Below are 22,512 nucleotides of genomic sequence, written 5' to 3' on the forward strand. Positions count from 1 at the left end.
TGGGCTTTTGTTAGACCACGAAGGAAGGATGCTCGTTGGGCTAATTTTCAGTATATCCATCGTCAGTGCATTACTTCCGAACACCAACCTTATCCCCATTTCCCATTCAAAAACGCTGGGTTACACTTTTTTGGCTCTGAAGTTGGACACTAGTGCTCCTGGTGTCTTGACAGTGTAAAACGAGCTAAAAAAGGGATCAATTTGCCTCTGTGAGAGAATGAGCAGAATGTGCATGTCACTTGTCTCCATCGTATCTGGTTTGCAGATAACAAGAAGCATTAGACTCTCATTTGTCACTGTTCATGAGCTCTGAACACTGAGATACCCCCCCAGTTGCTCTAAATGGTGAATTTTCTTTCTAGCTCTTGTTGGATGCTGGAGCAAAGGTAGAAGGTTCCTTGGAGCATGGAGAAGAAAATTACTCTGAAACTCCTTTACAGTTGGCAGCAGCTGCTGGTAAGGACTTTCTCCTCCCTCTGTAATAAATTCTTCAGTCGAGATCTGTGAATTAAGATGAGCAAATAATGGATTTTAAAAGATCTAAATGTGTGTCTCTTAACTCGCAGGAAATTTTGAACTGGTCAGTTTGCTGTTGGAGCGAGGAGCTGATCCCATGATAGGAACAATGTACAGGAATGGCATTTCCATGACTCCACAAGGTGACATGAACTCTTTCAGTCAGGCTGCTGCACATGGACACAGGTAGAGTGGGAACAAGTCTAGTGGCATACTTCAAGTGGTTATTTCTTGCCTGGGAGTCTGGTTTGAGCAGATGGGTGAAAATTCTGCATGAGCAATTAACCATGTCACCAACTGGGCAGAGATGTAAGGCTTTTTGCTGGCATGTGAATTTAACCAGTTGGTGGTACAAACTGCTTTTTAATATCTGATTAAAAAAAAAAGGAAGGGGACTCTCCACGGTGTGTTGCAATGTGATGTCTGTTAAACTGGAGCTGATGTGATGGCAGGAAGGAATGCCAAAGCCATTCCTTCTGAATTTCTTGTTGACGTATTCCTGAGGTTTGGGGCGGATTGTGTCTGTACTGCTGCAGCCTTCGCTGTTGTGGAGCAGAGTTTCTGCATCTGCGTTTACTGTAAAGTCCTGTGTGCCTTAATGTTGTCCGTATGCTGGAAGTTTTTTTAAAGACGGTAATGAAACGAGCACCTGGCATGCATGATCTTGCAATATGCAGGAGTTAACTGCAGTACGATGGATTAGTATTTTGATCTTCACATTCCTACTTTTCTGATTGTAGCCATCCAGAGGAACATAGATACAGGTTAGAGACAGTACCTGCCGTCTGTTTGCTTAGAGAAGAGCTGCCAGTCTAACAACATGCTCATGGCACGTCAGGGCGGGTTCAAGCCATGCTGCCCATCTGCAGCCTGCGAGGGATCTCTGGGAGGACAGAGAGGACAGTTGTTTTGCTGGAGTCTCACATTGACTGCTCAGGCCTTAGTGCCAGCCGGTCTGGGTGGGAGCCAAGCACCTGAGGAGGACTCCGAGGCTTGGCTGCAGCCTGTGCATGTCACAGACCCACAACTTACTTCTGAGAACTGGATTTTGTGTTCCTACCTACACACCATGCACACAGACTCCTTCCTCTTCCCCTCTCTTCCCAAACCACTCATTTGTTGGGGACACCCCTTGCCATGCAGCCACTCCATGCCAGATTCTGAGCAGGTACAGGGAGGAATACGAGGGAGGTGGGCTGGGGACCAGCCTGGTTTCTTTTCTCACAGCCATGGAAACTGAGAGCGATTCCTTTGATACTGATGAGGTTACGCTGGTATGAACCTGAAGGTACTAAGTCTGTGGCTGAATTTGGGCTTTGCTGTTTGATGGCCCAGCCAGAGTAGTCCCACAAGTGCTTGAACCTGCCCTGACTGGCCTCGTTGAATGTCTAGTTGCTCTGGCTTTCCCAGACTGCTTTGAGTGTTAATTGAGTGGTGGTGCTTTTGGTAGCTCCAGACAGCTCCCTTCTCAAGTGGCCTCCTTGGTGAAAGTCCTGAGAGCTTGTCCAAAGGCAACTCAGCCTTTCCTGATGGTGGGGCGAGTGCCTGAAGTCATGAGTCACGTGAGAGTCACGTTTAGCTCGTGGTTTTGTGTTCCCACAAGATGCTGCCACTTGTATGACGTCTGTACTGTTGCTGTCATTACAGCAGCGTCTTGCAGTCGTGGTCCAGGCGTTGCCAGTGGGTTAGCAGGAGTGGTGCTTGTCTTGGGACTGTTGTAAGCTAGCCCGTTAATTGGAGTAGTTTCTGACCTGCCTGCTGGATAGGTGTCCTAACCTGTCATGCTGCAGCAAATATCCTGGGCACAAAAAAAAAGCATCGCCGCTAACTCTGCTCTCCTGCTCTTTTTTTTTTTTTCCTCTCTCCCTCTCTGTATCACGCTGTGATTGACAGGAATGTTTTCCGTAAGCTGCTTGCTCAGCCAGAGAAGGAAAAGAGCGATATCCTGTCCCTGGAGGAGATCCTGGCGGAGGGGACAGACTTGCCTGACTCTGCAGCAGCTCCGCTTTGCGCCAGCCGCAACAGCAAGGCCAAGCTGAAGGCCCTGAAGGAGGCCATGTACCACAGCGCTGAGCACGGATACGTGGATGTGACCATTGACATACGGAGTATAGGTCAGTGCCAGCACCGTCTCTTCTCTCCCTCCTCACAAATACCACTGTGAGACGTTTTCTTCATGTGCTGTTGCTTACCCCGACCACAGTTGCACCTCCGTGAACTCCTGTGGAAGTGGTAATTGCAGGGGGGTTCTCAGTGGGTAAGGATGGCGAAGTGAGTTAAGTCAACCCAGGTGTAGTGCCAAGGCTTTTGGAGCATCTCTCAAGCCAGTTAAGTGTCCCACTTCCTCTGCCAGCTGTACAAAACAGGCATCCACCCTTCACATCAAATCATGTGTTAGACCCATGCTAGCAGCAGCCCCTCATTCTCTGACCCCCATCTGGAATATGATGGGAGATCCTGCAGGTTCCTGGCCTATTTGGGCTCCACAGCATACCCTGCTCAGAGGCACTTTTCTGCAGGACAGAGCTGTTTCCACCAGCAGCCATCTTCACTGCTGCCTGGCAGAGTATTAACTAGGTCTCTGGGGCAGTGTTTGTCTGCTGCAGACTGCTTCCAACAGCTCCTCTTTTGCACTCTGCCATAATGCAGTCCCGCAGTAAAAAAATGCTTTCTTTTCCAAGGTTTGTGAGCCTCTGAGGGGAGGAGCAGTGAACTGGCTTCTCAGTGTCTAACTGTGCCACCACAGGGCTTGAGCATCATACCAGCTTGTTGGGAGTCTGCTTCTGCCCACAACGAGGGTGGTTGGAAGCACAGGAAGGAGTCAGCCTAGGCTGTGTGCCCATTGATGTGTGCCCAATCCTCATTAATTTGCCTTCAGAGAGAGGCCAGGGTGCCTCCACGTGGTGCAGCTCTCCAGCCCTGAAGACCTCTTGCATGGGTGAGGGTGTAGGGTCTTAGCAGTGGCTCACCAGAATTGCTGAGCAGGCAAAGTGCTTGGTGCTGAGTGAGATGAGAGCACCAGGGCTGCTCTCAGGGTGCTGGGCATTTGCTGAAGTGGAAGGAAAAACCTTTGGTTGCCAAGCCCTGGGCTTGCATTTCCTCCCACTCTGTTCCGCGAGAAGAGAAACTGGGTCACATCCAGCCTAACGCCTGGAGTAGTATATTAGCTTTGTGTGTTTTCTCATTCAGTGCATGGGAACGTTTCCCTTTAAGTTCCTGGAGAGTGGTTCTGCCATGACAAATGGCAACTTGAAAAGGCTGATCTGCTTAACGCACCCAGTGCTGTTTGTGGGAAATAGTAACCATCAGTAAAGGACATGGGGTAGCGCTTAAGGAAAGTTGTAATCTGAAGACCACCACTTTGAATACAGGTGGGTAGTGACCAAAATACTTTTTTTTTTTTTTTTTTTTTTTTGGCCATTTAATGGCTCTCCAGGGCTGCATTCAAACAAATGAGCTAGTGTAAATCTAGTTTCCAAAAGGGTTTTGCATCACAGAGCACCACAGCAATTACCACAAATTGGCAGTCTCAGCAGAGGAGCTGAAGGCTAGATGAGCAAAGAGACCACAGTCTTCTCTAAGCACTTGGAGGAGAGCCTCTGTGTATTAGGTCTGGGATGTCTTGATAGCCATCCACTTTCTCAGTTGTGGATAAATGGGAATTTGATTTCTAGGGTTTTTTGGCAGTTTTTGCTTAAAGTCTTAACATGTATACACATAAAGGTAGCAATAGCAGAAAGGCAAGTCCTTCTCTGGAGCTGAGAATGAGCTCTGTCCTCCATCCCTAGGTGTTCCCTGGACGCTGCACACGTGGCTGGAGTCCTTGCGAACATCCTTCCAGCAGCACAGGCGACCCCTCATCCAGTGCTTGCTAAAGGAATTCAAGTCCATTCAAGAAGAAGAGTACACAGAGGAGCTCATCACGCAGGGGTTGCCTCTGATGTTTGAGATACTGAAAGCCAGCAAGGTAGGATAAATTATGCATTTTAAAGAAATCAGCCTCATGCTGATCCTGTAAGACACAAATCTTGCAATATTGTTTTTTGCACAGTTGCTCCAAAGCTTGCTAGACTGTATAGGATTATTACTTTTTGTGTTGTGTATCTCAGATTTCTTCTCTGTGGAAGCATGGGTTAAAAACACCAGCTAATCGCATCTCCTGCTAGAACAGCTTAATACTGATGTTAACAATGAACTGGAGAGACAACAGAAGCTAATGCGTAGCGGTGAAATTAAAGTCACCAGGATAACTGCAGTACAGCAAGAGATGTTGATAACCAAGCCAACCCAGAGACTAACTTTACCCAGCTTGTTTTACAGGACCATGCAACAAAGCTAATAGTCATGTTTGCTTTGGATTTATTTAACTTCTCACATGACTTTCTCATTCCTTCATGTGGGATTTGGACTTTTAAACGTGTGGGGAGACTGGTTTCTACAAGCTCACACACAGAGTAATTTTTTAAAATCCTCTGTGTGAGTGTTTGTACTTGCAGCCTTCCCAGATTTATTCTTTCAGCTGACATTTTCTTAGCCAGACATATCAGACTAACAAAGCCTTTTGAGGGAGATACCATTAGGTATGCAAGTATAATAGCAAAGGGAGGATCATGGGGCTGGCAAGGAGAGGAAAATGTCTTACCTAGTGAAGGTTAGTTTCTTTCGTATGCATCACATAAGCATTCATCACATGCTGTGCATGTCGGCACAGTCTTCTATTTGTTTAACTGGGAAGCAAGTTTCTCACCCAACTCTATATATAACAGCAAGGAGTGAGTATTTTTTAGCACCTGCAGCAATAACCTTAATAATGTGGAAAGGAGGGAGGTCTGATGTATGCACTCAATACTAAAGGGTTCCAGACATAGTATAGCTAGTGAAAGCCTACATGGATTTATTTCTTGTATCCTGATGCAAAAGAGGGCTTGGAGTGCAGTCTTGTGCAAAGGCTGAGTGTTTGTTCCAACAGTTGCTCAGATTTTTCCTCCCATGAACTTTCCCTTTGGGATCGGTTTGCATTGGATAGGTATTTATTGAAAATACCTAGAGATATCTTTTAGGAAATCATTCTAAATCCTAGGATTTGTGGAGTCCTTGCTCAGAACTGGCTTGGGTTAATGATGTTCATCCAGTAACTACCAGCAAGGTGCTGTTTGGTTTGAAAGCCGATACAAAACTAATCGTATTGAAAATTTAACAGAGATTAAGTTTAGGCATTGTAATCTAGGATGAGGAATAGCTGTAACTGTGGTTCTCCTTGGTGGCTGAAGCCAAAGCTAATGTGTCTGTAGCTGATCGTTGTTAGAATAATTTTCTTACATAGGATCATACCTTCGGGAAATACTATACTGGGTCTTCCAGGGTGTCTTTTAGGAGACATTGCAGCAAATAAGACTGCTGCCTTCTGCTTTGGGTTCACTTAAGAGCTAAAATGTAGAGGGGTGAAGCAATTGATATATTCAAAAAAAAGAAAAAAATCTGTGCTGATTTTTGTTTCCACCTCTGGGCCTAGGGGAACTGCCTGTCTTCACTTTTCATGAGCATGCATATTCACAAACGCACACACATAAACTGCTTCATATTCTTAGAAAAATAATGAATCATTCTGAGACACTGTAAGGGTTTACAAATTGTCTGCAAATGGCATGAATTATTGCCACAGTCTTGTCCAAAAAGCCTCTCAGAAAGCTCTCAGAGAAAGAAATGAGGACAGATTCTGTGCAGCCCTTTGAAAGGAATCAAAATAAATTCATTTGCAGAAGAAAGAGCCAGTAAAAGTTCTCCCTGGTCACTCCGTAGAAGGCAGCCAAGGAAAACTGAGATTGTAAGGCTCTTCTGTTCCCCTTCTCTGGGAGGGCTGAGAGCAGAGATTCTTCTTTCTATATACCCACAGAGTGGAAATCTCCTTTAAGAGGTGCAGAAGGACTGTAACTGTAGTTCATGTCCCTCTCTTTCTACAGCGAACGGTAAAGCTCTACATTTTGTAGAGCTGCAGGGAGAGGCATTTTGTCCACATGGACGTCCTTTTCCCTGTGGGCCGTGAACTTCAACAGACATTACAACTCTTGCTGAACGTCACAGTCTGTCCCAATACATTTCCTTAACGAGTTTTTCAGGACAAAAAATATAAAATATGCAACTAGAAAGCACAGAGCCACTTAACATTTCTTGGCTGATATGAAACAAGATGTCCCATTTGCTGCTTATGATGCTCAGTATATTTTAATTGCATACCTAATTGAAATGGCATTTTGCATTCCTAAAAGTAGTTCCAACTATCCTGCAGTCTCAGAACAATTTACAAATATTAATGAGTTGAGATGTAGATTAAGATCTTATTGTCCTTTTATGAATAAGGAAACCAAAGTAATTAAACAGGTAGAATTTTAGTGCCTCACGGTGACAGTCTCAGCTTCAGAAGCTGTGACAGCCTAGCTAAGCCAGACATCAGTTTGTAATTTGGCCTGAGAGACTCCAAAATTCACACGGAAACATAGGGCAGGTCTCTGAATAGGAAGCAGGCCTTCTGCCCGCAGCTTCCACTCTGCACTGGGACATAAGGTTTGTGCTGGTTCCCAGGATATGCAAAAGGGACAAGTATTACAAAACTGAAAAGACTAAAGAAAAACTAAGCAACATCTATAAGAACAGGAACAGATATAAGGAATCCCTTTTGTCTTATAGATGTTTTTTAAAATGCCTGTACCCTGTCTTCAAGCTCAGATGTGAGAGTTTGCTTGGAAGCTCTGCCACCAGCACTGATGCTGGTGTCCTGGAGCTTGGCAGGGTGGCACTCAGCTCCCATTTATGTGCCAGGAAACACCAGAAAGAAAAACAATATAAAATTTTCAGAAGCCCTGATGGCGGAACACAAGCTGGCAACAAAAATCGGCAGCTCAGGCAAAACTGGCTAAGCTGAAGTCCCTGGTTTTATTGCCTCTCCTAAAGCTGTGAAATAAGAGGGGAAGAACAGTTAATAAATTGCACTTTGGTCATCCGCTGCTGCACTGAAGCCCTGGGGGAAGACTTCTGAAGGCACAAATGAGGGTTCAGTACCCAGCTCCTGGTGGCTGCCGGTGGGACTGAGCGCTTTCATTTCCTTTCATGCCTTTAAATATCTTTATCAGCTGCACTGCTCAGACTGAGCGTGGAGGAATGACAGTATTTCTGTGCAGCCGAGGCAAAGCTACGAGAACAGGCAGATGGCTCTGCCCCTGTTGCTATCCTGCAGTCAGCCCAGCACCAGATCAAAGACCAGAGAAGGCAGTGGTGGTAGGAAGGATGTGGAAAGCTTAGGTCAGGGTGCTTTCCGAAGAGTAGGCAAAATTCAGATCTAACACTAAGACTGTTGATGAAGTTGTGGTGGTTCGCCAAGGGATGAGGAGGAAAGGCTTTGCCGGTTTGGGACCAGCTGAATCTCTGAGGCAGCCAAACTCACTAACAGCCTGCTCACAGTGCTTTAGCCAGGGCTGTGTGTGACAAAAGCTGGAGAGACACTTCTGGGAGCGAGGAGCCCTGAGCTAAACTTCAGCTGCTGTGCAGTGCAGGGTTGAGTCCCTCAAAGCTAAGATGACACTGGAGATCTTGTTACAGAAGAAGATAGGAGGATGCAACCGAATCGCTGCCTGTCAGTATCCGTGGTGTGCTCTTCACGGCCTGAGGAAACTCCCAAACTGCGTCAGAGCGCCATGTTTGCCTGAGGAGCTGCTGTACTAGCGGGCTGCCTGCAGTGCTGAGTTTGGGCCCCCCAAACAGAGAATTTATAAAGAGCCATGTGGAGGAAGCACCCCGATTTACAGGCTTGTAGTGCCCAAGGCAGGGCCGACAGGTCAACCAGGGAGGATAGGCACGGGGAGCTCAGGCCTGCCCCAGCCCTGAGGTGGAGCAGGTTGTCCACACGTGACAGCAGGCAGGGCTAATGGCCGTTCCCTCGTGCTGGTGGGCAGCAGTCGAGGGGAAGAAATCATCTGTGTGCATGTGTGCTCTTCTGTTTTTGCAAAGAGGATCTCCTGAGGCTAGCATGTTGAATGTGGAGGATGCTTCCTCCTCCCCCTGTCTACCAAAATCCTGGAGCTGTTTCGGTGGACATTTCCACAACTAGAAGAGAGAGGGACTCAAAACCACAGCCTTGGAAGTTAAACACATCTGGTCTTTGGAAGAGGTTGGTGTTAGGTTTCCATTGTGGAGCTCGGCATGAGCTTGAATTATCATTAAAATCACCCAGCTCCATCCATGCAGACCAGCCAGCACTGCTGCTGTCAGTACTGGGTTGTGAGCCAGTTTCGTCCACTGCTTTTTCTGTGTGCAGCCATTTAGATCAAATTGTCCTTGGCCACATTTTTGGAGAGAAAAAAAAGAATATTTTAATTCCAAATAATCTCTCGTACAACTTCCTGCCTTCCCCCTACAGCGTGGGCATGGAACTGCTATTTGCCAGTACTTTGGATCCTTTTTGGAAATATATTGCTGAATGTGTTGGTCCACATGTGTTAAGGGCACATGCTGAAGTGTTGTCTGAAGCTCTGCTTGACACCAGAGGTGCTTCACGCCAGGAAACCTTGGCTTAGGACTGCAAGTATTCCTGCTAGTGTATTATCCAAGGCGAAAGCAACTTGAAAAGTCCTGGGAGGTCCCTCACCGCCCTTCTTCAGCAGTATTCATCCTTCCCGTCAGTTTCTGTCAGTGACAAGGTAGTTTATTTTAAAAATTAGCCCATTAGCGAGGCATTGATTAGGCTGTGCGTGAAGGCTTGTTGAAAGACGCACGAAACTATTTGCAAAGATGTTTCCTCAGAATTTAAACTTCGTGCCAAGTTTCACACACGCTACAAATACATCCGTAGGCAGCTGAGGAAACCTGCAGGAGCACACAGACTTTTTTGGAAGGTTGAGCTGTTGGAATAACAGCCCCGTGTTGACAGTTATATAGAACAAATAACGATTTAAAACAATAAACAGTTTTTAAAATTCCAAATGGATTCAGGGGTGTAGGTATCTCAAGAAACCTGGCCTACATAATTTAAAAGCCAAAGGGCTCTTTAACCAGTGACTTAGCCACTTGAAATCCAAAATCTCTTAGAAATTAAATATTTTTTAATACATCCTTTCAGAAATAGCAGCACGTAGCCTCTGTCACGAGTGCTTTAACTATTAAAAAAAATGTTGATGGCTCCAACAAACAAAAAGCAGTGGGAAAGCCTGAAACACTTGCCTGCTCTGTTGTGGCAAAATGTTCAGAAGCTGAAGCTTGAGATGGGTGTCCTGTTTCTTGGACTTGTTTGCTATGGTCTTTCTGGTTTTAATTCCTCTAAAACAAACACCGGAAGAGGTTTCTCAGAGTAATGTCAACAGTCTCAGTTTGTGCTTCTGTTCTACAAAGTCCAGACACAGTGGTCAGCAAACATCATCTTTCCCTGTAGCCTGCACATGACGCGTCTCTGGAAGATGGAGCTAAAAAATTCCCCTTCTTGTCCCTTGCATCACAGTGGGCTGAAGTGACTATTTGTTCTGATGGGCTTAATGGAGTTGAGTTTGCTGTGTGGGGCCAGGCTGTCCTCTTCTGCAGGAAGGGCTTAGGTTAGAGGGGAGAGGCAAACCCTGCACAGTGTATGGGCAGGCACTGGGTTGGTCTTGCTCACCTCCTGGAGAAAAACCTTCTCTTGGCTGTATGTGTTTCTCTTACCTAGAAACAGATCAGGAAGGACCCCTCTATGCTGGGTGAACTTTCACATTCTGGTGGAACAGCTTTTCAATGGAAAATTGAGGTCTTATTCTAATGACAGGTTTCATTAGAATATTTGTTCTCCGCATAATATTTTACTTTTCTTGAAAAAAATAATGCCTGGAAATGGAATATTTTGGCCAGCAACTGAAATATTTTGAATGAAAAAAAAAAGGTAGACTTTCCACAGAGGAGACAGGCTCATCAAAATCAACACTAGAAATAACTCTGAAGACCTCCATGATGCTAAAGTGCCTGCTTACAGGCTCCATGGAGTGGTTGATAACCTTCTGTGTGCCAGCTAATGGCCAGTTTGTGTTCAGTGATTGATCTGGGACTTTGAGTGATTTCTTAAGGCAGGTTTCACTGTTCTCACATAATTGCAGTGATCTGTAATGTTGCCCATTGTCATTTGTAGTACTTCTGTGTCTAAACAGTTCAGAGTAACCAGGACGCAAGTCATCCACACATGTACGTCGTGCATTCTCCGTGTGAGATGTGAACGCCAGGTACTGAGTGGCATGTTAATAACAGACTGTTAACCCTGTGTTGTGTTTTCATAACACGGATTCGGCTTCGTACTAACACAGGTTTGATTTCTTTCCTACCCTCTGTTTGCCTTCTAAAATGTTTCCCTGCCAGAGGCAGGAGCCATTTCTTCATTTACAATAAATGAATGCCATGGATGTGACACCTGCCCTTTTCTGGGCTTTCACCCAGGGATTAGACTGTGCCTGGGGATCGGAGCTTTTTACATACAATGCACAGCTGTGATATAAAGAGTCTTTTGAAAGGAAGGCTTGGCAGCTTTCCCAGAGCTAACTGAAGGGTCCATTTGTGCCTTACCTGTGATTAATTCCTTTCCATTTGTATCTGCAGTGGAAGGACTTGAGCCTGGCTCTAACAAAACCCATTTTGTTATGCAGTTCACTGCCTCTAACTGTATCTCCAACCTCTGGGGCTTCCCTACCTTTGCAACTGTTGACTAATATTAATTATGTGTATGCTGCTTAATCACCTAGGAGTGACCCTCTAAAGTGGCATTTAATCAGTTTGATGCAGCTGGCAAAAGTGAATTGCACTGGAGGACAATAGCAGAAACACCTAGAGAAGGGTGACAAAGGTTCAGAGACGTGGAGAACAAAGTCTCATAGCAGAGTCTGAGTGCTCAAGCCTGGGAGGTCTGAGAAAAGCCCTCTGTTGTTTTACCCTTTATTGGCTCTTCATGGGAGGAGGGGAGCATAAATAGAGGAATAATTCAAGGCCATCCCAGCCTGTCATGGAAGGAGGTTCATGGGTGACACCTCAGTGAGTCTGGGGCATCTTGAGGTTTCAACAGTGCTGGAACAGCAGCTGGGGACCACGTGCACAACAAGTGACTGGACACAGCACTTTTACTGCTCTGTATTTTGTAGAGATGGGTCTTCCTGGCATCCTCAGGACCAGGGAGAGAAAACAAACCGTTGCCAGCACCCCTGCATGCATGGTTTCTCTGCTTGCTGGGGAGATGCGCATTAACTGCCAGACACCAAGCCCAGAATAAGTGCGTCATTTTTCTGCTTAACACTGGGAGTGTTTGTTTTTGTGGCTTTGTGGTAGAGGAATTTGAGGGCTTGGTGCACACACACGTAAATTGGTAAAGAAAAGCAGCCTAACTTGTAGAGGGCAACCAGGTGGAGGTAGCAAGATGTCTGTAGGTCAGTCAAGAGTCTCAGCCACTGAGGTTTGAGCAGTTGAGGGAGAATCAGTGTGGGAACCTTTAAAGAGGAGTCAGCTGATGCAAATTGTGATCTCAGAAAACTGGGAAGTCAAAGGGCAAGACCTTAGCCTAGCTGCTAAAGCCAACCTGGGTTTTCCCCTTGAGAGTCTGGACCATGAGCCACCAAGATGACACATAGCTTCCCCAAGTACTGGAGAAAACTGTTTTGGTGTTTCCCAGCTGTGTCCAGGACCTTGTAGGACCACATCCCAGAATGGCGAGGTCAGGCTGAACCTGGTAAGCTGAACCGAAGCAAACTTCTCCAGCATTTGGACCTAAGTCTGGAGGAGCCTTTCCTGAGTCGTGCTGCAGACCTTCATCGGAAATGAATTCAGGAAAAGGTGCCCTTGCACCCTCCACCCAGTTCTTCACCTTCTCTCAGATCAATCAACTCTTCATCTCTGGCAACTTGAAAACCTTCAGCTTTGCTTCAAGAGGATTTATGAATTCCCCCCACAGTTCAAGTGTGGGGAATTCCTTTGGATCTTTTATGAGGAATGCTTTTAAGTCAGGAGAATGCTTGCATCTACAAAGCAAAGTTGCTTGCTCATCGACCAACGCTGCTGGAAGCACCATCCTCCCTAAGAAGATTCACTGCTGTTCCCTGTTCTCTCTTGCCTATTTGTAAACCACCCCATGGCTAGGTAAATATTTTCATTATATCCTATGCCAAGCTTTCTTTCCCCTCCCACAATAGAAGTCGCTCATGAGCTGAGTCTCTGAAAGGAAGCTGGCCTTGCTCCAGATCTTGGCATCACACATCCAGGCAAAATGTTTTTCAACATCAAACTGTGGCAAGAAAACAAACTTGGGTTTGCTCCTCTGGTGTTAATATCTCTGCCCACAACTGCTGCAGAGAGCTCCTACAGCTGTTCTTTCACAATCAGCTGGTAGGGGGATGGATACACAGGGAAGAATTATGCTCAGCACTTAAATGGGGTGGATGTGGCAACCAGGGCAGCTTTGGAGCTTCTCGGCATGGGTGCTGTGGAAGAGGGAAGGTTGATCAGGCTGGGTACATCTTCTGCTGGAGCAATTCTGAGGCACCAGGTCGTGGTCTCTTGTAGTCGTTCCCAGTTACTTCACAGGCAGCCCGGCTCAGCCTTCTCCAAGAGCAACATTTGGCTTCTGAAAAAGCAGATTTTTTCCCCAGCAATCCAGTCACAGACTGTACCTTTGACAAAGCATCCCTTTTATCTCTCCTCATTGCCGATTCTTTCCCGGTTCATTGGTGAAGCCAGCAGGCTGCAGGGAGCAAAGCCAGGGCCCCGGGAGGTTTGGCTGCACGCGTGTTTGTGTGGGGAGCGGACTTGTTCTGCTGTAATAGCTCACCACTCCCCTCTCCGTGTCTTTTTTGGGAGAAAACTTGCTGTGGTTTGTTAGCCGATGACTCGAAATGAGCACATGCTTCAGCTTTCTAGCTGCAAACATTTCTTAACGTTATCGACAGAAACCAAAGGTCTCCAACCTCCTCTCTGCCAAACGAGAGCGGTGTCCTGGGTGAGAGCTCTGGAGGTCTGCAGTGCTTGGCATCACTGCCTGCTCGATGGCCCTGCCTCCCTTTTTGTCACTTTTCCCTTTGTCCCATCTTTCTTCTGCACCTTAGGGTTTTTAAAGCCTCTCTCTTGCGAATGTCTCATAGTTTGAGCTCATTAGAGCTTAATCAACACCAGTTTTTAACACAGCTGTGGGCAGTCAGCGGCAAGGTGGCTTTATAATGGGCTGGTGTCCGCACACCGTGGGCAGGGTTTGTGCCCTGTTTGTTACCCTGTGAGCAGGCAGTGTCTTGCCTGTAGTGGCAGGCTCCCCCAGGCTTGTTGGTATGCGACCAGTTCCTGCCAGTTTTTGCTACACGTGTGGATCCTCTTCTTGCCCCTGCGTGGCTGGGGTTGGCCTGTTCTCTCCTCATCCTGCTGCACCTGGATGTCCTGGTCTGCAGAGAGCGAGATCTGGATCCTACCAAGGTGCCGGGAGCTTGATACCAGATTTTTCACCAGCCCATTCCCACAGACGCGCCTAGGAGGAGGAGATGTCATTACTGAAATATATGCCTGTTTTAATGAGCTGTTGCCCAGGCTCAGCTGTGGTTGGGACCGAGGAGTGCATGGACCCACTGAAACCAGGCTGGCACCCTGGCAGATTTGACAGGAGCCGCCAGTAGCTCTCCTCGGCAGCGCAGTTGTGCTGTTATCCACTGCAGGTTAAGGTGATCATTGCTCTTCTACCTCTCCTCTCCAGAAGCTTCCCCGCGCTCCGAAACACAGCATTAGCCCCATACTGTGTTGCATTTATTGACTTTTTAGCATCTGCCGCCTCCAGCTCGGAGCTGCCCTGCTGCTAATCGGCATCCCCCCGGATGCGCTCCTCCCTGGCTGACTCAGTCGGTGCGGCTCCTCGGCACAGCCCTTCCGAGCAGAGAAGCGATTGCTCTTTCTGCCCTGTCTGTCTAGAGCTCTCCCCCCAGCTCTCCCAGCGGCTGAGTCACTTCCTTCTGTGAATCTGGCTTTAAATCTTCCTTTTTCTCTTTGCCCTGTGATTCACTCCCTTTATGAAGGGCTTTGCAGAGCTCCGACTTCAGGACACCGAGCAGAGAGATGCTCCCGGGGCAGAGCATCCTCCTCATCCCGGAGGCACAGCGGTGAGCCCCCCTCTGAAGGCTGCTCCCTGTGCCTTGCAAAATGGTTTCTCTTGGTATCGGTATTTCTTAGCATCTCCCTTATCTCAGTATTTCTTTTAATATTATGGCTGACGTAGTAGTGGGAGCCAACTTCTGCCTGAGGGTGAGTGTATGTAATTTCCTTTGACATCAGTGTGTGCCTATGAGGGCACAGCTTGTTTCCTTTTCCCACCCTGTTTAATGAGATATGGTGCAAGAGTCATTACAGTATCGCTGCCATTCCTCCTCATCTCTCGTGGGGTTTAAGGAATTTCTACTTTTAGAACTGAACTGAAATGTGCTCAGAGAAAGCAAAGCTTGGTTTTCTGTCTTAAAAGCCTGGAGATAATTTTAGTATAACATCTGAACTCCTCAGTTTGTTATGTTAGTATTATTTTTCTCCCTTACCTGCTTACTCTCTTGGTCTTGGACCCTCTTATATCTAGGTGTCTCATCTCAGTTTCCCAGTTTGGAAGGGAATTGCCAACCAACATTGCAGTTAAAAGACAAAGCACTCCATTGTCAGGAATTAGCCACCTTGCCCCACTGAACTTGGCTCAGTTACCAGCGAAGAGTGGGATAAAGTTAGCAAAAGCTTTTGAATCCGGCTTTCAGATGTGACTTAGATAGTTAAGCACTAAATCCATTTCACTATCACTCCAGCATAGGCTGACAAATAAATGCTTAAGTTACTTAGGAAAGTGCCCCATGGGTGCCTTGCCCTGGATGAGTAGGGCCAGGGACCAGACCTGGCCCTGTGAGGTTCTGGTGGCTTCCTCAGAGAAGTGATGCTGAGGCCAGTGCCAGGGATATAAAATCACATTAATGAAATGTTTGGGGTTAAATGAGGAGCTTCTGTGGCAGGCCGTGATGCTTCTATCGTTCTGTAAAGGAGGGTCTGTTTGTGAGGGGGTTGTGCTTAGAAATGTACGCTGGCTGTGCATCTGTTTGGTAGTTCTGGTTTTCTGAAATGTGGGCAATGACCATTTTTCCAAAGAGCAGCAAAAAGTTATTTTACAAGAGCAGCAAAAAGTTATTTTACAGTGAAGTAAGTTTGCAAATGAAACGAAGAGGCTATTGTAAAGGAGCTTTGTTTATTTGGAGAGAACGTGGGCTACGGAGTTTGTTGGGAAAAGAACACTTGGAGTCCAAGGAGAGTACATTTCATTTTACCTGCTTCCTACAGGAGACGTAACAAACAACTAAGTGAGAACTGTAGTTTACAACTACCAATAATTATAAGTTCCAATTTTTAATAAAGCTTCAGCAATTACATTTTTCAGCTTCAAAACAGGCAGCTCTTGAGAACAATGCAACACCTCCCTCTGAATGCCAAGTTTACGCTGCTTGTATTTGTTTTCTTTTGCTTAGAACGAAGTGATAAGTCAGCAGCTGTCCGTCATTTTCACTCATTGCTACGGACCCTACCCTATTCCAAAGCTTGTTGAAATCAAGCGCAAGCAGACCTCTCGCTTAGGTAAGCATGACTTGGAGATGCTCTTTGGTTGTTTAAGGAGAGCTGTGGGAAGTCCACGTTGCAGGCTGGCTGCTTGAGGAGGCTTAAGCCAAAAGAAAATGTGGACTTCGAAGGCAGGACTAGAAAAATGAAAGGCCCCAACCTTAGCCTGTCCTAAAACTCCCACTGAAATCAATAGGATCATCAGATGCACTGGAGTGGGACTGTAAATCTGTCTGTGTTGCTAACAAGGCTGGGATCCCAGCCCAGGGCCCAAAGCCAAGCGTCTGTCCGCATCTCAAACCACTGTGGCTGGCTGGAGGTGACACCGCGGCAGCACGGCCCTCCCAGCCCTGCTGACAGAGCCCGAGTTGGTTTGATGTGACCTAGAGAAGACGTGAGCCAAGTTCCAGGACTCTCTTCCCCTTGGCACAAAGGCTGTCCTGCCCAGGGAGAGGGTGAGGGTATGGCCTGAGGGCAGTTAGATGAAGTTTGCTTTGGGTAATGGAGCTGGGAAGCTGTGCCAGCTCCCTGCAGCAGGGCTGGCTGGATGTCATCTCAGCAAAGGTCGACACGGATTTCAAAGCTTTGAATTTCCTTAGTCTGAACTCCAAGTGGCTGTCTGTGGATCTTCTGTCTCAGACTGTCCAAAATAGCTTTATGGGCTTTCCTCATTAAAAACAATATCCTTTTACGCTGTTGTCTTCCTCTGTCAAAACAGGAAATCATTATCTACCTTTGTGAACTCTTCCAAACCAATTTTTTTTTTTTTTAATTTATTTTCTTTGTGATTGCAGATCCCCATTTTCTTAACAACAAAGAGATGTCAGATGTTACATTTCTGGTGGAAGGAAGACCATTTTATGCACATCGAGTGTTGCTATTTACTGCATCACCAAGGTAAAATGCAAAGATATTTCTATTTTTAACCAAAAGTAGAAATTGATTTTGTATTTTTGTTTTTGTTGCTGGTGCTAAGATTCTTTAAGGGCTAATGCCTGAACCTTCAAGTTTTTACTAATCAGAAAATCTCAACAGCCTGTTTCTGGTTGATCTGCAGGATGTTAACAAGTGCTCCTATCGCTAGATTCCCACCCTGTAAATGCTCCATGCTTCTGGCCATGCATCTGACTTCATTCCACTGAGGCATTTTTGCATGGAGCTCGTTGCTGCATCCATTTCTGCATCCAGCATAGAGGAGTTTGAATAGTTTGATTTTTAGCAGTCATTTATCCTGTGATCATCTAAAACCTGTGTTGCATCGGTGTACACAGTCTGTAGGAAAAGCACGTTGCTATCACACAATTCATTGACAAGATTTTACATGTTTTTAAATAAAATTGAATATCTACAAAGCATGTCACGCTGTATCGAAAGGCAGGACGTATGATTTGTGTCCTTTGCTCAGAAGGCCAGATGTGGGTCAGCCAGCTCAACTTCAGGTGTATTCCTTTCTTACACTGCTCACAAACTTTATTCTTACACAGCTCTATAATTAAAGGTCTACAAGCACATTCCAAACTTAAGCTTTAAGCTTATCAAATTGTGCTTGCAATAGAGTTTGACGCTATTAAGATCAAATCAATTGTTATCCATATTTTAATTAAGATGCAGTTGTGGTATGGAAAAGGTTACCATCCAGCAAATGCTGGTCTTGATAGATAAGCCAAGCCTTGCACTACATCTAGAAGGTCAGATGAATTATCAAAAAGAGAAAGTACAAGGGCTTGTGTTTTTAACAGTGTACTTCCCATTTTTACCTTCTAATCAAATGGAAATATCTAGTTTTGAGAAATAGATTGCTACATATGTATCTATCTTACATACATCTGTAATTATCAATTTAAAATGTGTTTTATCCTGAAAACTGTCTGAATTTCAGGTTTTGATAATCAGAGAAAGCAACCTACCCAGTTTTATCTCTTGCCTCTTCTTATACAATTGTATTGAGCCTGCATAGAAGTCTTAAAATTCACACTGTAGTTGTTTTAATATTTTGTTCCAAAATATTTTTAAAGCAGCATAGTGGATATAGGCTAAAACTGATCTTCTTCAAATAGTTTTTCAGTTTTTAAATGTTGCAACTCTTCCTAAATGATAATGTTTCCAAAAGAAATTTTGATTTTGTAATATATATCATTACAGTTTCTAAATCTCCTGTATCCATTTTTTCCATTGTGATATCAGATATATTTTTCCAAAATTTCCAATTGAAATCTCCCAAAAGAAAGGCTTCTTCCTTTTAGACTGAACTTTATTTTATGTGTCTAAATCTTGAAGCTTGTCAGTGACAAATCCATGCATTTCAGTGTACTGTTTTTGCAAGAGCTGATGCTGTCCTTCCACTTTGCCATACTTTTTCACAGAGATAATTGGGCTGGTATTTCAGTCTTGCTCCTTTCTGTTTAGGTTTAAAGCACTGCTGTCTAGCAAGCCCTCAACTGATAGTACTTGTATTGAGATCAACTATGTGAAGTACCCCATCTTTCAGGTAAAGTCACTTCACACATTTAATTTGAATGGAACATTGTACATGCCCTGTCCAAAGTAATACTTGTGTATTTGGTAATGGTATGCAGACAAAGCAGGGCACGTCAGTGTAAAGTACTTGATTCCTTTTTCTGTTGTTGCCTTTCTCTGTATTTAATGGACAGGCTTCCAGACACAGTTAATTCCCTTCTTTAGCAATATTATTTGATCACTTATTTGCCATGAAAATACAGTTTGCTTTCTGCACCTGTATCATATACTTGTATACGCTTCTCTTTACTTCAGTCAGAGTTCAGGCGGTTTCATGTATCAGCTGTTACAGATGCAGATATTTCCCAGCTGCCTACAGTAACTTTGAGCGTGCTGGAAGCTCACTGCAGAGGGATCTCAGTTAGCTTGTATTACAGTGCAAAGGCGCCACCACTATTTCTTCTCATCTCTGCATGCCCACAGACTGCTGGGTGGAGGTGTGGGTGCCATTGGCAGGAGAAGAATAAGCATTAGAAATGCTATATTATCATCGTGTACATACTGAAAAATACAGTCAAAATTCAGAATTAATTTTTCAGCTTCCTGCACACAGTTTGGGGCTCACAAGAAAGTACAGACAACTTGGCTGGTGAGGGCTGAGATGTCAGACTACTTGTGAGAAGGAACCATTGAACTGTGCAGAAATAGAGTAGCCAAATATATCCTGAAATCAGTTGGATTGGGCCAGTTTTATGTACAAATCCTTGGCGGTATTGAAGAGCCTCTAGTGTTACCTTCAATCTTTACATGACTCCCTTCTCCCTGATGTCTTGAATTATTATTTTTTTTTATAAACACTCCCTTTGTTTTGTTACAGCTGGTTATGCAGTATCTGTACTATGGAGGTGCAGAGTCACTCCTGATTAAAAATAATGAAATTATGGAGGTAAGAGACATTTATCTTGATTGCAGTGGGAGCAATGCTAAGTGATCTGTGTATCATTCACCCAAGGGCACGAGGCCACTGGGCAAGACATGAGCACTCCTGTAAGAGCCACCTCTGCCTCTCACTGAGTGCCCACAGTACTCAGGCTGTCCACAGTCCCGCAGAAAACACTCAGTCTCCTTCCAGCCCTGCTGTTCCCCTATTATGGTAACTTCTGCCAGCATGAAGTTGACTGTCACAAAAGAAAGAATAGCGAAATCAAGATCATTGAGCCAAAAAATCATCTGAAATTAAAACATCTAGTTAGATGCTTGGAGAGGCTCTTTCAAGGAAATGCAGAGCTGGTGTTGTCAAAATCTGGAACCAACTCCCACAGCACAGTAAGCTGTTCTCTCTGTCTCTCAGCCTGCTAGGTGAGGTGCTCTGTTGAGCTGGGCCAGTCAGCTTCTCTACAACACTCTTACTTTTGGCGTAGTAGCTCAGGCTTGCATGCCCAGACTTATCTCGGCAGTATTACAGGATCCAATTTGGTTCGTCACTCTGCAGAATTCTTGGGCACGCACCAGACTTTTACCACAGGAGAAATCCCACTGCAGTTAGTTCAATTTCAAGCATGTGAATGTCTCATTTTCTGAGTAAAACATTACACTGCTACCTGGGATACAGAGACTTCTTTGCTTTCTCACTGGGTGTTAAAAATCCAGTGACATTGTACCCGTTTGCAAAAGCCACTCCAAACCCATTGGATCCTTCAGCATAGCCACACATCCATAGCCTGTCTGGGTATTAAGTCAGGCTCTTCCACATAGTGTGCACTGTCAATGCCAGCTATGATCAACCTAACAACTCCCACTCAACAGAACTAAGACGCATTTGAGCAAATTCTTGATAGTCATTTTGGGGAGCTTTCCTGTTGACCATAACCAAATTATGGCAGCCAAAAGGGATACAGGACAGTAAACACTAAAATCACAGCTACTTACATAACTGGTAATCATCAGTGTGCAGATTATGGTCTGCCCCCATGACCCTTTATCATTGCTTACATTAGTTAATCTGTCCCTATGACGCTGCCGTTTGGGGCACCCGTGTGAATCTTGTCTCTTAACAAAGTGCTGCAAAACAGAAACTGGGAGCAACTCTTCTGTGGGGTACAAGTGGCCAGGTTGAATGAGTTCTGATGGGTACGGGGGCATCTGTTTGAATCCTGCTAGCAACTGGAGGATGAAACTAGTCAGGACTGAAATCATCCCCCCCCAGTGCAAGCAGTGGGTTTTTAACTAAGCATACCCACGTTGACTTTCTGAGTTTTGTAGGAAAAGGGCACTGATTCTCTTATTTGTAGTTTTGAAAAAAGCTCCTGAATTTCTAACCCTCTCTGAAATAAGGAGTCTCAGACTAGACAGCACAACAGCTTTATAGAGATGCATATGTAATCACCTGGGTCGTTAAAAAGCTTGTGCTGCAGTTCAGCTGGCTGCTTGCTCTACTTTTGTGACATCTCAAAACTTCTGTGGCTCTAGAATGTATGGCTGATTGATTGATTTGTTGATAACAGATCTGGCCACGGTTCCTCACAGTTTAAAGTAATTACAAACCAGCACGTGACTGCTTGAGCCACAGAGGCAGCTGGAATAGGATTTGGCTTTATCTTTCAGAACTGCATTTAGCAACTTGCCTTATTACAAATATGATAACAAGAAGTGCCAGAAATACTCCACAGAAATCTTTGCTGCAATTCATAATTGAGGCCAGCTGGCTGCTATCACATCAGCACTGCAGATTTCCAGCACTTGGATTTATTTATGGGATTAAAGCAGAACTTGAACGGATTGCATAGGAGAAGTCAGAATAATAATGTCATGGCAGTTTCGGGGTTTTGTTCCCCAGCGCCCCTACCTAGTGCTGGGGTATCAGAGGAAGGCTCTTTGTCACTCAGTCCTGGGGTCTGTGATGATAAGATCCATATAAATGCCTGAAGGCCTTGGCCAAAGGGACTTGGCTGGGTTAAAGCAAGGTGTGAAGCAATGAAGAACCCCAACCTGCATCCTAAACCAGAGCAGAGAGCCAGAGGTGGTAACCTACCATGGAAAGATGATGAAATCCCCTTCCTCAGCTGCAAAAGGACATACATGTAAAAGAAGCTATAGGGGAAATCCAAGCAGTATTGAAATCAGCTGGAGAAATCACAATTTAAGCCAGTTTTTAGCCCTGTATGCTTCAGGTCATGCTCCCCACATACAGTGAGGTGCAGAGATCCCAAAGCAGCGCCAGGCCGGGCAGCATGGGGTGGGCACAGGGCCAAAGAGAGAGGTCAGCTGGAGTCCTGATGGCACAAGAGCCGTGCCAGTGCAGCGATGAGGACACGATACCCTTGTGCTAGTGCTGCTAGGCATCGCCTTACACCAGGCTGGATCCCCTGTTTGCATCACATCCCACTGCACACCCACTCCACTTGGAGCCAGGCAGTGTTTGAGCGCCTGTGGCCTAGACGTGACCTTACTGCTGCTGACGAGCTAGAGCAAGGAGCGTATGGAGTTCTGACTCCATTTCCTCCAGCCTGTTGAGGTGACAGGTTGGAAGTTTATTGCCTCTCTAGGTTTTTAAGACTACCCAGGGCAGTTATCATCATCTGGTTTGAATTCTTCCCTACTCTTGGTCCTGGCCCTTCTGCTGACATCCCCACATCTAACCCAGGTGCTCTGTTTCAGCCAGAGCTTAGGGAGCTGCTGAACCCAAACCTCTTTTTCCTGGAATGCAGTTGCAGGTCTCTCCTTGCAATGTCACGTTTGCAAAGGGAGCGAAGACTCTCCGAGCTGACACTTCCTTTATGACACATACACACAACCCCATCCCAAAGTCAGCATGTGGACCTCAACAGCCCCTGGAGGTCTGCCCACGTACACCTTCCCCATGCACAGGCTGATCTAGAGGGGACTGCGAGGGGTTAAAGCAGCCAAGCAAGCTTCTCATTCTGGCTGACTGTCAGGGGTCAGTAG

General features: G+C 45.6%; 1 protein-coding gene across 2 annotated transcripts in view; it reads left to right on the forward strand.

Annotated features, from left to right (window-relative positions):
• ABTB3 (ankyrin repeat and BTB domain containing 3) overlaps positions 1-22,512 on the forward strand; it is a 161,627-nt gene that overhangs the window by 133,734 nt on the left and 5,381 nt on the right. For both annotated transcript variants that reach the window (XM_082784185.1, XM_082784186.1), the window contains 8 exons: positions 363-456; positions 567-702; positions 2,410-2,630; positions 4,305-4,483; positions 16,023-16,128; positions 16,905-17,007; positions 18,517-18,598; positions 19,445-19,513. In XM_082784185.1, coding sequence (XP_082640311.1) covers positions 363-456; positions 567-702; positions 2,410-2,630; positions 4,305-4,483; positions 16,023-16,128; positions 16,905-17,007; positions 18,517-18,598; positions 19,445-19,513 — 990 coding nt within the window. The remainder of the gene's footprint in view (positions 1-362; positions 457-566; positions 703-2,409; positions 2,631-4,304; positions 4,484-16,022; positions 16,129-16,904; positions 17,008-18,516; positions 18,599-19,444; positions 19,514-22,512) is intronic.

This window comes from Aythya marila, assembly GCF_965140915.1.
Source record: "Aythya marila genome assembly, chromosome: 1".
Lineage (NCBI taxonomy): Eukaryota > Metazoa > Chordata > Aves > Anseriformes > Anatidae > Aythya > Aythya marila.